General features: G+C 42.6%; 1 protein-coding gene across 9 annotated transcripts in view; it reads right to left on the bottom strand.

Annotated features, from left to right (window-relative positions):
• The window catches only part of LOC137786763 (BAR/IMD domain-containing adapter protein 2-like), a 47409-nt gene that overhangs the window by 15245 nt on the left and 19881 nt on the right, over nt 1-12283 (bottom strand). For 6 of the 9 annotated variants that reach the window (XM_068578848.1, XM_068578849.1, XM_068578855.1 and 3 more), the window contains exons 4-7: nt 5969-5986; nt 5716-5777; nt 4563-4634; nt 1993-2130 (exon numbers count right to left, since the gene is read on the bottom strand). In XM_068578848.1, coding sequence (XP_068434949.1) covers nt 1993-2130; nt 4563-4634; nt 5716-5777; nt 5969-5986 — 290 coding nt within the window. Of the gene's footprint in view, nt 1-1992; nt 2131-4562; nt 4635-5715; nt 5778-5968; nt 5987-6334; nt 6351-12283 lie in introns of all 9 variants that reach the window. The other 3 variants (XM_068578851.1, XM_068578853.1, XM_068578857.1) reach the window with 2 other exon arrangements.

The following is a 12283-nucleotide window of genomic DNA, read 5'->3' as shown; positions in this document are numbered from 1 at the left end:
AGATAACTGAGAGCTAACTGAGTTAGCTTTGAGGTTAGCTCTAACGCCCCTTTCAGAGCCAAAACTCTAGCTTACCATCACTCTCTAAGGATCTAAAAAAAATGCAAAAATGACGGTAGGCGAGTCCAACACATTTATATTCTGAGGTTTGATGAATTGATGGCCTCTATGGGCCCTTAACATGGATTAAGTATGACATTTGTTTTATTTTTTTTGGACAAAACTAACCGATTTGCAATCAAAGATTCCTCCATTCTCGTTTCTGTTCGTCAAACTGTGCTCCACCTGACCCTACAGAGAGCTACGTATCCAACCCGTTGGCAGTACAAGGACATGTAGCAACCTGCCATTTGTGACTGAGATGTACTGGCTTAGTGCACTCCCATCCCCAGCCCTGCACCGTGTAAAGCTTGGACTGCTGCATGCTTTGACACCTCATCTCCTCATGGCACTCCTGACACAGTGGAACCAACTCAACGTGACACAGCAGTCAGACCCACCAGCACTGTCAAACCATCCGACAAGAAAGGGCAGATGTTTATGAGCGTGTGTGTGTGTGTGTGTGTGTGTGTGTGTGTGTGTGTGTGTGTGACTGTAGAAACTCAGAGCCCCGGGCAGAGGAGGTGTTTTATTCTACAACGGGGGTAGCGAGCGAAGAGAAAAGTTTTCATACCCAATGGGCTCTGTGAAACACTGTAGCTGTACATGTTTGAAGAATAATGTTTCAAGTCCAGCTATTGATCACAATCCTTCATGGGCGGCCACACAGCGAGAAAACAACAACTCAGCTATTACCCTGCGAGCCTCGACCTGTTCGCGCCCCTCCAGGCAGTCAGACTTCCAGCTTCTGGTGATTTCCTTGTAAAAGAACTGTTGTAACTCCTGCTGCGTCATTTTGTTTCCCTCAGTTTGACAGTAACAGGACTTACCCAACAAACGACTTGTAAACAACACCACAGTGAAGGCTTAATACAGAGATGGTGTGTGTGTCTGTGTGCGCATGTGTGTACGTGCGTGCCTGTAAGAAGAACACAACCTCCCGTGTCAAATAGGCGGTCAGGTGATGGGAAACGAAATATGACGGATAACTAATTAAGTTATTTCTAACAACGAAGGTTCATTCCAACTCATCAAAGATAATTTCACCTGAGCTGCTCTGTCGGAGGTTGCTTTAAATAATCACATGAATGATGACGCCCAAAACAAACAGGGCCATGTTCCGTCAGTGAATCATGAGACTGCTTCAGTTAGATATCCATTTTTGTACAAAATGTGATCGTCGGCCATCGCTTACTACAAAAAATATTGTCTTTGATACACGTGTCTGAGCATTGTATCTATATGTACCGTAACAGTTACACACGCATGCCCACTGTGTGACGCTGCTTTATCTTAAAACGTCTGCGTCAGGTACATCTTCCTCACAGGATAGCTGTGTAAGTTATTTTGTGGCGGATATACAAGCTGTGCTTTTACTCATTCTGCTAAAACTCTGATCAAAGGTATGTGCAGAAACACATCGGCTTAAGAGTTAATGCATCCTTCAGTACATAAATAAGGAGCTTATCTTTTTATCTTTTTAACATTTGTGTCTATGTGCCTGCTGTATGTGTATAGGTGTTGTTGAAAATTGGCGAGGGTACACACTTCATAATCAAACCTCCACTATTTGCCTTCCTACTCAGGGCACCGCGTCGCCACCGCCTCCTCCCCCATCCTTGCTGTTTTGTGATTTCTCTTCACTTTGTAAGGAATAACGTCATTATTTTTCACATAGACTCATACAAATCCAATCCAACAGTCACCCACATGCACACAAACTCTGCTGAAAGTACAGCGGGGCCACAAACTGGCTTGAGTGTTAATATAGATTATGCAGAATATGCTTTGCAGTCGCCCTTTACAAAAGGAAGAAACATCATTCGGAATTGAGGAGTCCATCGCGATGGTCATGAGACATCTTCATCCCAATTGTGTACTTGTGCAGCTCACCTGCATCTCCTTCTCTCCGTACTTGGAGGGGTTCTTGCTGCCCTGGCTCTTCCTGCGCAGCTTCTTCAGCTCGGCCTGGCACTTCTCCAGACTTTCCCCTTTGCTCTTGTGTTCCAGCTGGTATTTCTTCAGGGCAGCCTACGTAGGGAGGACAAGCGGAGCGTAAACACAAAATCAGGACCACAATTTAAAAAGCCTGGATGAGTGGCAGTGTGAACAAATGCGTAACATTAGTACCAACCAGTTTCTAAAAGGTTTTTAGACTAATTCTTACCTTTAAAAAAGGAGCCACTATATTCAAGTCATTTCACTACAGTTTGACAATCGTCTCGCAGTAATTTTTAATCTAAAGAAACAAGCACATTCACAAGATTCTTTACCATAGCTGCGCCGGCTTATTTTGTATTTTCCAGGTTTGAAATGACAAAAACAATGCTCTTGATTGAGTCTCTTTAAATGTCCACTGTAAGTGATTATCCACAAGTCTATTTTCTACAAGGTGGCGAAAAGAAAGGAAATCAGAGGCAGCCTGCAACGCCAGACCTACTTGTGTGATTTGTTGCAAAACGATTGGCCTAGTCCTTTTACAACCAGAGTTGATTTATTTCATTTGCTTGTTTAATTATTTATTTATCGAGAACAACAACTTTGTTTCCAAGCTGAACCAGCTCTGTTGCTATAGTAACAGTCTCTGGTGTGACAAAGCGTATGTGGTTTCTGGACGAGACAACATCGGCCGAGGGGAGCTCATGCATGAGGGTTTAACACCTACATTTGCGTACTGCAAGACACGGAGGACGGAGGTATCCTCGAGGTACCTTTTGGCTGAAAAAGAAGCTGAAAAGAAGCCGTTGTTGTCACCGGAGGACGAGCAGTGTGACCCAGGCAGTGGGTGGTTTCAGCACTGCGGGAAACCTCTCGACAACTAGCGACCGCACGACAATTAACCAACAAATAAATAAATCACATTTACCTTATCTGCCGGTGATTCATTTTCCAGGTCAGGAGTATTTTAAAAATGGGACAAAAACATGCTTTTGCACTGGTGTCTTTGAAGCCCAAAACCAAGAAGCAATGTCTCTCCTAGTCTTTGAGGTAAAGCAGAACAGCCCGTATGGGTTGCTCTGCTTTGCATATCTTTAACTCCTTGATACTCCTCAGTGGAACCCCCCTCACACAATGTAGTGACACACTGTTGGGTATTGTGAAAGGTTTGCAGGGTGAAATTGGACAACATAATATCCCTTTAGCATCCGCCTCATTTGAGCTGAAATGTTCTTTCTAATTAACAAATCAAAAGCTTGTTGACCTTTGTACCCACAATCACTGGCTACTACTGTAGACTGATTATTATTGTGATTCAATCCGGTGGACACAGTAGAAGAATTTTGGTAATCTGCCCCTGGTCTCCTGCAGTTTATCTGCCAGGAATATTTCTCTTCACGGGTTGTCTACAGTATGTGCATTTGCTTCTGACCTCAGTGTTGTAAAACCCTGCATAAGTGATTACGCGTGACAAGAGAAAGAGAACAAAGCAAAATGTACCGCTGGGAACAGCACACACACACACACACACACACCCCCCCCCCCCCCCCCCCCCACACACACACACACACACACACACACACACACACACACACACCAAGCCTTGGAAAACAGCAAGCTTTCCTTACAGTCTTTTTGAAGTCAAAATTTCAGATGATTAATTCACAAAGTGTGAAGCAAAAATGACTGCTATTATCACCACAGCAGAGCTGTAGGACATTCATTAAAAGTAATGGATGTTAAAACCTCATGGATACGTCATCATAGAAACGTCTCAAATAGTAGATCCATCTGAACTCATGAAAGAGGCATGACACATTTCCACATCTTTTTCCATATAAATGTAGACAGCCAACAATAATTTGGCAGATGTGTATGATTCCAAGAGTACTTGAAGATAGATTGAAATAAATATAAATGATTTATCAAAACACTTCACTCAAAATGGCAACATCTGATTTTACTGATAAGCCCTCTTTGTTAGGTCTCGAGGCCAGAAGCCTGCAAACAAGCCCCATTTCATTTTGAGAGGAATATCATATAAAGTGCGTAAGTGAGTCAGTGCCTTTAAGCCGAAGCAGCTCGTAACGTGGTTCTTCCAACAGTACAATACAATGATGGAAACATTATCCCATCCCCCAAAACAACAACGAAGCAGTGCTGCTATACACTCCGGCTGCAACCCACTCATTCTAAAGATATCTCATGGAGACCAGCGCCACACTGCTTACACACTCACACTCCAGGAGGGGTTTATTATAATCAGTCTACCCTGGACGTGAAATGTTATTTCAAATCATCTCTTTAAAACACAATGCACATTTTCTAATGGGCTCAGAGACAAACTTTGATCGTGATGCTAAAACACAACTTCACCTCCGCCTCTCTGTTATCACTTCGGCCACGACGGATTTGATGCAACGTGATACAAGGCACTAACAATTACAGTATATCAAATATGGAGGGCACTTCTTGGATTGAGGCGGTCCTCGGGCTCTGGCAGAACAAGCCAATCAGATACTCACAGTCAGATAACGCGAATCCAGGTCCACCTTCTTCTCCAGTTCAGAGAGCAGCTCATTGTGGAAGGATTTCAACTGGAGGGGGAGGAGGGCACAAAAACAGTTTAATAAAATTGAAATACAAAATTACATCATGGCGACTGCAAGGTCAGCAACAAAGTTGTCCAAATGAGGTTGTACGCAAGAGACAAATACGTTATTACAATAAATGTGTTATCTTCATTTACTCAGTCACTGAATAAATGTTTTATCAACAAAGTCCTGGCCTGTGAAGCCGCTCTCAGCTTGCAAATCACTGTCACTGTCACGGATTCAGTGCTATCTGACACAATATTTAGTCACTAGATTGTAAACTGACCTGCCTGAAGAACCGGCTACCATATCCGAATAACATGTCCAATCTTTGCTGACATTAAGTTGTATTAACCCACTTTGAATGATTAAATCCATGATCTTAAATATAAGTTTACGTGGTTTACATATTTCCAACAAGAATGAAAAGTCCAAATTGGTAGCCTGGTTTTGATATATACGTATGTGCATAAGTTACAACATGTTATGAGCCGTCCTACATTTAAATGCTAAAGTATAAATGGACAAAACTGGATGTCTTAAATGAAAAAGATCTGCTTTGGGGAGAATAGTCTTTTGATCGAGCCAATTCAGCTCTGGAGTCATGCTGAGGAGCTAATACAAGATGGGCTGTGTGTGGAAGAGGAAAGATTACGAGCATATTATGTTAGTGCGGGCATAGCGGCAGATATGGGCATAAAAGAGCATCTGGCTGGAGTCCCAGGGCATCCACGGGATGATCACCTCTGCTGATCACCGAGAGCTTCCTCTATACCGAACACAAACTAATGAATTTAATATTGACGAGCTGTTGACAACTCCTCACACAGGCATATTACCCAGAATGCCATACTGCTCAATTAACTCACTCCACTTCCCCAGCCACCTCCATGTCCGTTCATTCAATAGGGGTTTGTGCTCATTTAATTATCCTGAATCCATGTACTGCCCACAGGCGCTCGAGAGCTCAGGGACAACGACTAGTGGTAAAATATTACATTATGAGACCTTTTGCCAATGTTTCATAAAGCCTGTGTGGTGTTGAACCACACAGCTACAAACCCTTTGAGCTTAGAATACCAACCATCTCCTCGAGCTGCACTTGGATCTGTCTATGGACCTCAGCCATCTGGAACAGCACATCCCCTGCACAGAGAGAAAGAGGGAGACAGGGAACACGTGAACAACACTCAACAGCACAAGCATTCCTAGAGCAGAGAAACAGAGAGGAGGAAAAGAGGAAGCTCGAGGGGAAGAGGACAAGAAACGCAAGAGAGAGAAACAGACAGACCCCAGCGTGCAAAGCTCATGCAGCAATACGAGATACTCAAACATACAGGACACGTGACTTGTTACTGGGACAACGGAGAACATGATGGAAGTTCGGTACAAGGTAACAGAAAAATGAAAAATGAATCAATAACAAGTGATGACAGGTACGGAAAACGAGGGTGAGGGGAGACAAAATGCTTAAAATTAAATTCTGGTACTTCAAGCGTATAAGTGCTGATGTCTTGTGGAGCTCAAACATTTCGCCTTTCTTTCTTTGATTAATCTTAACATCAGGCATCGTGATTTTATACTTGAACAAAAAAAAACACCTCAAAGAAAGGTTAAAGTCTCCACATAAAAAAGGAAATGACCAAAAGGAAAAGAGATAAGGAGGGTCATGCAGCTAGTGAAAGTTGTTCATTTTCATATACCTACAGGCTGCCTCTTCTGAATATGCAGTGCATTGACAGGAAAAGGAAAACAAAGAGCTAAATTGAGCGAAAGACACAAATACATATAGAGACCTGGTGGAAAGACAGCGTGAGATCTACATGTACAGAAAAATGAGACGCACATTTCCATGACCAAAAGGTCCAAAGCCCCTTAGCTTTAGCTCCATCTGACATATTACATATGAGTTATTGCCTGGTGAAAATATGTGCTGGTATTAATACTAGTTGGTATTGATTATACAAGAAATATTCTATCATTATAAATTACTGTGTAAATTTATTGAGAAGTAAGTAGAGCCCAATAAGAGGTCAGCGATGAAAATATCAATAATGCTGTGACAGCATTTATCAGCGAAGCAATAGCATTTCAATTGCAGTTTATAGATATCAATCAACTTTTGGAAAAGGTGGAGCCCTATTAGAGACAAGACTGAACTGGGGTAGAATGCAATTTATCACTGTCTTCCTGCAGAAAGGGATGCAGCGCACTGACAAGTAAGTACTGGACATGTGAAGCTGAGTAGGAGCTGCATACTGAAGTGCAACACTTAGAGCGCACATCCAATTTTTCAATCTCACACTCCCCTGCTGTGTCCTCTTATGAAAGTGGACCTGTAAGAGTAAATCTCAACCAATAATAAAATGCTTCACGAGTGAAAACAGAACTTGTGCTGAAGTGGTTTCAGCAACAAGTTTGGTCTTCAGCAAAGGGCTTTGGAGTGGTCTCCATCTCAACAGACAGCACGCACAATGCAGAGAGCTACAGACAGACAGGGAAACAGGTTGGAGCATTAGACTCTACGTGGAGGACCAAAAGAATACAATATACAATTAATGTTCTGGAAAACAATTATTTAGAGCTGGAAAAAAAAAATCTATAGTAACATTTAATAAATTATTTATAACATGCTATATATTTTTGGAAGAAGATATGACAATATGTTTTCATGAATGTACAACTCCTATGAAGACAATCCTTCACTAATGTTGCTGTTGGGAAAAAGAACATTATTTACTCTTTATTATCTTTAATGTTAATCATTGTGGATGTTATAAATGATCAGTGACTGTTCATTGAACTCTCTCATGGCAGCGACCATGCACCATCTCCTGATAGAGTCATGGGGCGAGTGCTTTTGTTAGTCTAAACATATGGGCGCCTGTCTTACTATCTAGGTCAAGACGAACCTGATTATCGTATGACTGTTAAGAGACCATAACGCGTCATGTGGGCCTTTTGTGTATTGATAAACATATGTATTTAAGATGATACTGTGGGCCGGGCTCGGTGCACAGTTTGGGAGATGCAATCTGCTTGTCACATTGTGCTTCTGACTCTTTCCCTTCTTCGAAGAATAAATGTTCCTGTTCGAGTGAATTTTTCTAACAGTTGCACAGACATTAACACGTATTTCAGCTTAGAAGTAAATAATGCGTTTTATTAAATGTGTATTTTTGCTGCTAAACAGGATGATTCAATTTACAGCAAAACAGCAAAAAGATGAATTCCTGAACATGCTGCACAATCATGGGCCTAATTAAACATTGGTTTAACTCTGATATAACGAATGACCTACTAATAAGTCAAAGGCCATTTCAACCATCTTGTTGACCTGCAGAAACATGTTATGTGTGTGCCGAAAATCAATAGTGTTTAAAAGACATTTCTATTTTCATACATGCTCAATTCAGTGCAACCAACTGGTCCCACAACTCCTGTATACCCGAGTGAGCCAGGCCTTCTGCCCACTGTACAACCTACTGATATTTACGCCTCACAGGAGCGGCGAAGTAAAGCAACCTGTCAGTTCCCAGCAGGCCTGCTAAGCAGCTTACTGATACTCATCCCTGATCTCCAGGCTTAGAAACCCTGGCATTCTGTTGGCGGCTCCGACTAGCTGATCAATTAACAAATAAGCAGCCATCCCTGTGCCGCTGTGTCTCTCTGTGTGTGCGTGTGTGTGTGTGTGTGTGTTTGTTTCTCTCTGCGTGCACACGCACGTCATGTAAACCGCAGGACCGGGTGTTTGCAAGATGCAGTAAAGGTAAAGAATGAATGACTATGCGAGAGATCTCATCTTGTCCTCTGCAGTTTCATTACTGGGTATGATGCCACAGCATAGAGAAAAAAAAAAAAGAAGAAAAAAATGTACTCACACTTTGGAGATGCAAACAGTTACCATGGCGACTTTGATATCATATCACACAACAACAGAGACAATTGGACTGCAACCTTCAGGGGAAGTTAACAGCCGATGATTCAATGAAGAACCAATAAAGGGGCGTAATGCGGACGATTTGAATGTGCTGTTCGACGTTGGTTTTTTTGTGCAGAAATGATCTGGCAGGCATGACACGCCCTGCGAGACCAAGTGTAAACGCTCAGCTGCCAGCTCGACGAGGATATCCGCATACCAGCTAAGAGCCACATGACAGACAGGTCGATACCCACAAGTGACAAACTCATGAGCACGCAAAGTATGAACATTTCGCCACACAGATAAACACCAGCAAGTAAACTCTCAAAGTAGCTTATGTACAGTAAATACAGTCACTAGTGTATCAATATCTCCAAAGCTCACGTCCACCCTGCCAGTTTCCCTGGTTAAGGCGAAACAATACTTCCTTTGTAGGGAGGTGAGCTCAGGTAGATCTGTAGCTGCAGCTCAGCGACAGGCAACCACATGCCCGCTAGCTTAAACCACTGAGTCACAGAAGGAAGCATTGACTTGGGTGCATATGAACCGACTGTCCCCTGAAGTATGACATCAGCTTGTGTAGATGCATCGACTGCTTGTGTAACAGAAGCGATGATACACCCACACAGCTCAAGAAAGAGAAAAGCAGAATGTGGGCTACGAAGCAGGAAAATTATGAAGAAGAGAGAGAAAAAAAAAGTGGAAGTTAGCAATGTTGAACAGAGAGAACAAGAGAGACAGAGATGGAGGGAGGGAAGAGAATGGAGGTGGATGGAGAGAAACTGAATCATTGGTGAAGGTCAAGTCAGATTAACTACGGGTTGTCATGGAAGCAGGATAATGCTAGGGTCGTTGCCATGGGAGAAGTTGCAAGATGAGGTGCAGCGGCTGCAAAGTGTTACAAAACACTGTTCAAAAGATCTCCACCCGAACTATCAGCTATCATCACATCAGCATCCCCACTTCCCTGGGGAGGAAAGTGGAGTGATCCCACCTGCAGTGTGTGTGTGTGTGTGTGTGTGTGTGTGTGTGTGTGTGTGTAAACAATACAATGACGCTAATATCTGCTTACCTAGCATGCCAACTCCTAAGGGAAACAAAGAGGTGGCAGGTATTGTGGGGAAGCGGATAACGTGCCATACGAAAATAATCGGAGAGTCTGGGTGGCCGTGTGTGTGTGTGTATGTGTTTGTGGACATGTACATGTGTGTGTGTACACTCCCTGTGAAACCACAAACAACACAGATTAACACAGTTAATGTTCGTCCTTTGCTCTCTCCCTTTTACGCGCAGTTTTGTGAACTAAATAATAATAAACTCAGTTTGAACTTTTTCCCCACTTTGCTCACGCACATATCCTCAACTATTGATACACAGTTTATATATGACGCGTTACTAAAATTGGAAGCTCCGCCATCACAGCTGTTCAACCTACTAACCCAATATAACTTTGTCCAGCAATGGTGTCATGCATTTAGGCCATAATGAAGGCTTAACGGCAGACATACAAGACTGGTCAAAGAGAAGTGGGCCAGAGTGCTATAGTGCCAGTAGTCTTTGCATGTATTTTAGGAAGGTCTCAGGTAGGTTGCCGTGCATTGTAAGACTGTATGTAGCAAATCCAAAGCATCTGTTATCAGTGAGACAAAATCCTGGCCTCTTTTTAAGCCTCTGTTCTGCCAGCCGAAATGACGCAACACATCTTCTAACAGCAAAAAGCTGAAACATAATGGAGCAGATGTATGCCTGTATGCTCAGATGAACCAGTAGTGCTATTGGGTAAATGCTAACATAGATAGCATGATAGATATTTTGTTAGTTTATTTAGAACTGGAACAATAACATACCATGAGCCTTGAGCAGTCAAAGGTGGGTGAGATATTTAGTTTTTGAATTTTAAGTTTTTGAACAAAAATTAGGAGTTTTACCTTTTCACAATAACTACTTTTAACTAAACTACCTTAAGTAGGGACAGAAAACAGACTCAATACCTGATGAAAAAGGCCAATTCAGAAGTGGCGCAGGACTTCGGGCTGAACCAAATATAAAAATAACACCTTACAATGTGTCAGCTCTATAATTTTTGATTTTCTGCTCCCTTATTATGCAAAAGATGCATAGCTGCATAGCTGATATGTCTTAACCTGCTGCCTTCTACAGAGCTGATGATTGGTCCAGAGCATCTCAGCAGGCTGGTTCCTGAACTGTAGCTGGGAGTACAAGTCTTGGAGTAATACAGATAATAAATGAAGGCTCCATAAAAATGTCTTCATGACAAAACCTTGACTAGCGATATCCATCAAGAAATATAAATCTCTATACGTTTCACATATGTCTCCTGTGATTTAAGGGTCCAGAGGCTCAATAACTGAACAGAAACCAACACAGGGCTGGAAAAGGAATCCGTGACTTAAACGCTTATAAAAAAGTATGTCCTCAGAGAGAATGATTGATGCCTGCAGCACAACGACATCGTATCTGCTTTTACTTGTCGCTGAAAGCGCAATTTAGATTGCTTTGACAAACTCAAGAGAAACGTATAGCGACAAAAGAGGTTGAAATAGGACAGCTAAAATAATAGTGAGATAAAAAAGATGGCAGATAAAAGCAGGGACAGTTACTTTGACGTACAGATTACGCTAGATGCGTTTGTGTGTGGGTGTGGAATCCATTAAAAGATCTGGGGGGGGTTTCTTTGACAAAGTCATCTGAGAATCCAAATATGAAGTTCAAAGTGAAGAAAGCTCGACATAAAAGAGAAACACATTTTGTTTGAGGGCAAATTAAGCAGGCAGACAGGGGGGAGAGCAAAAAGTGTAGTGATGGGAAAAAATCCTTTGAGAACACAGCGATATGTCAATGTCACAGAAGAGTAACGGATGTGGACTTGTTCACCATTTCAAGCTGTCATGATACTGCGTTTTACTCCAGAGCCGCGTCGCACAGCCAGTCACGCTTGAAAAACAGTCATGCATCTACCTGTTGAGGTATGGAAAGTCAAGGTGTGGCAAAGCGAGTGACTCTGAGTGTGTGTTATTTGATCTAGCCAGTTAAACACCCTAAAAAACCCAAGGGTCAAAAGGGCCTCCAAACACAGGGTGTATTCACTCGTGATTGGAAACAATGGTAGGCCCCTCATTATTATTTCAACTAATTTTAAAAGTGAGTAAAATTATGCTAAAATTGAAGTATTAAAACATGATATAACTTGCTACACCTAGTGACTCATTACAAGGGTTCAAGTTGAGTTTAGGTTCATGCACGCACACACGCACGCACACACACACAAGTGCAAACTGGAAATGATCCATTATGCTCACATGTGTCTGCCGGAGTCGACATGTAAAGGAAACAGAGAGAGAGAGAGAGAGTTGTCTGTTCAAGTTTGTCCATGTCCATCCCAGCAGCATCTACCTCACCCTCAGCACATGCCGCTTCCACGAACAAATGAAGGGCAATGTGAATGAGTGTAGATAGAGAGCGTGGGGGCCACTGGCTTCCCATCATGCAGTGCGTATCTCAGAAATAGAGCAGGAGAAGGCAGGGACCCCTGGGATGTTGGGACAGAGCTAAGAAAAGAGCTCCTCTGCTCTCATTTAAACAGGGACAGGTGCTGGTGGAGGAGAGAGGTAGGCCATCCGGAAGACAGAGAGACATAGGGAAACGCAGAGAAAGAGAGCGAGAAAAAGAGAGAGAGAGAGAGCTGTGTGTATACTGTATGTGTACCTGT

This window comes from Clinocottus analis, unplaced genomic scaffold, assembly GCF_023055335.1.
Source record: "Clinocottus analis isolate CAN_PGR_092001 unplaced genomic scaffold, fCliAna1.0.p SCAF_16, whole genome shotgun sequence".
Taxonomy (NCBI): Eukaryota; Metazoa; Chordata; class Actinopteri; order Perciformes; family Cottidae; genus Clinocottus; species Clinocottus analis.
The sequence above is the reverse complement of the archived record's forward strand: the minus strand, read 5'-3'. Positions and strand labels throughout refer to the sequence as shown.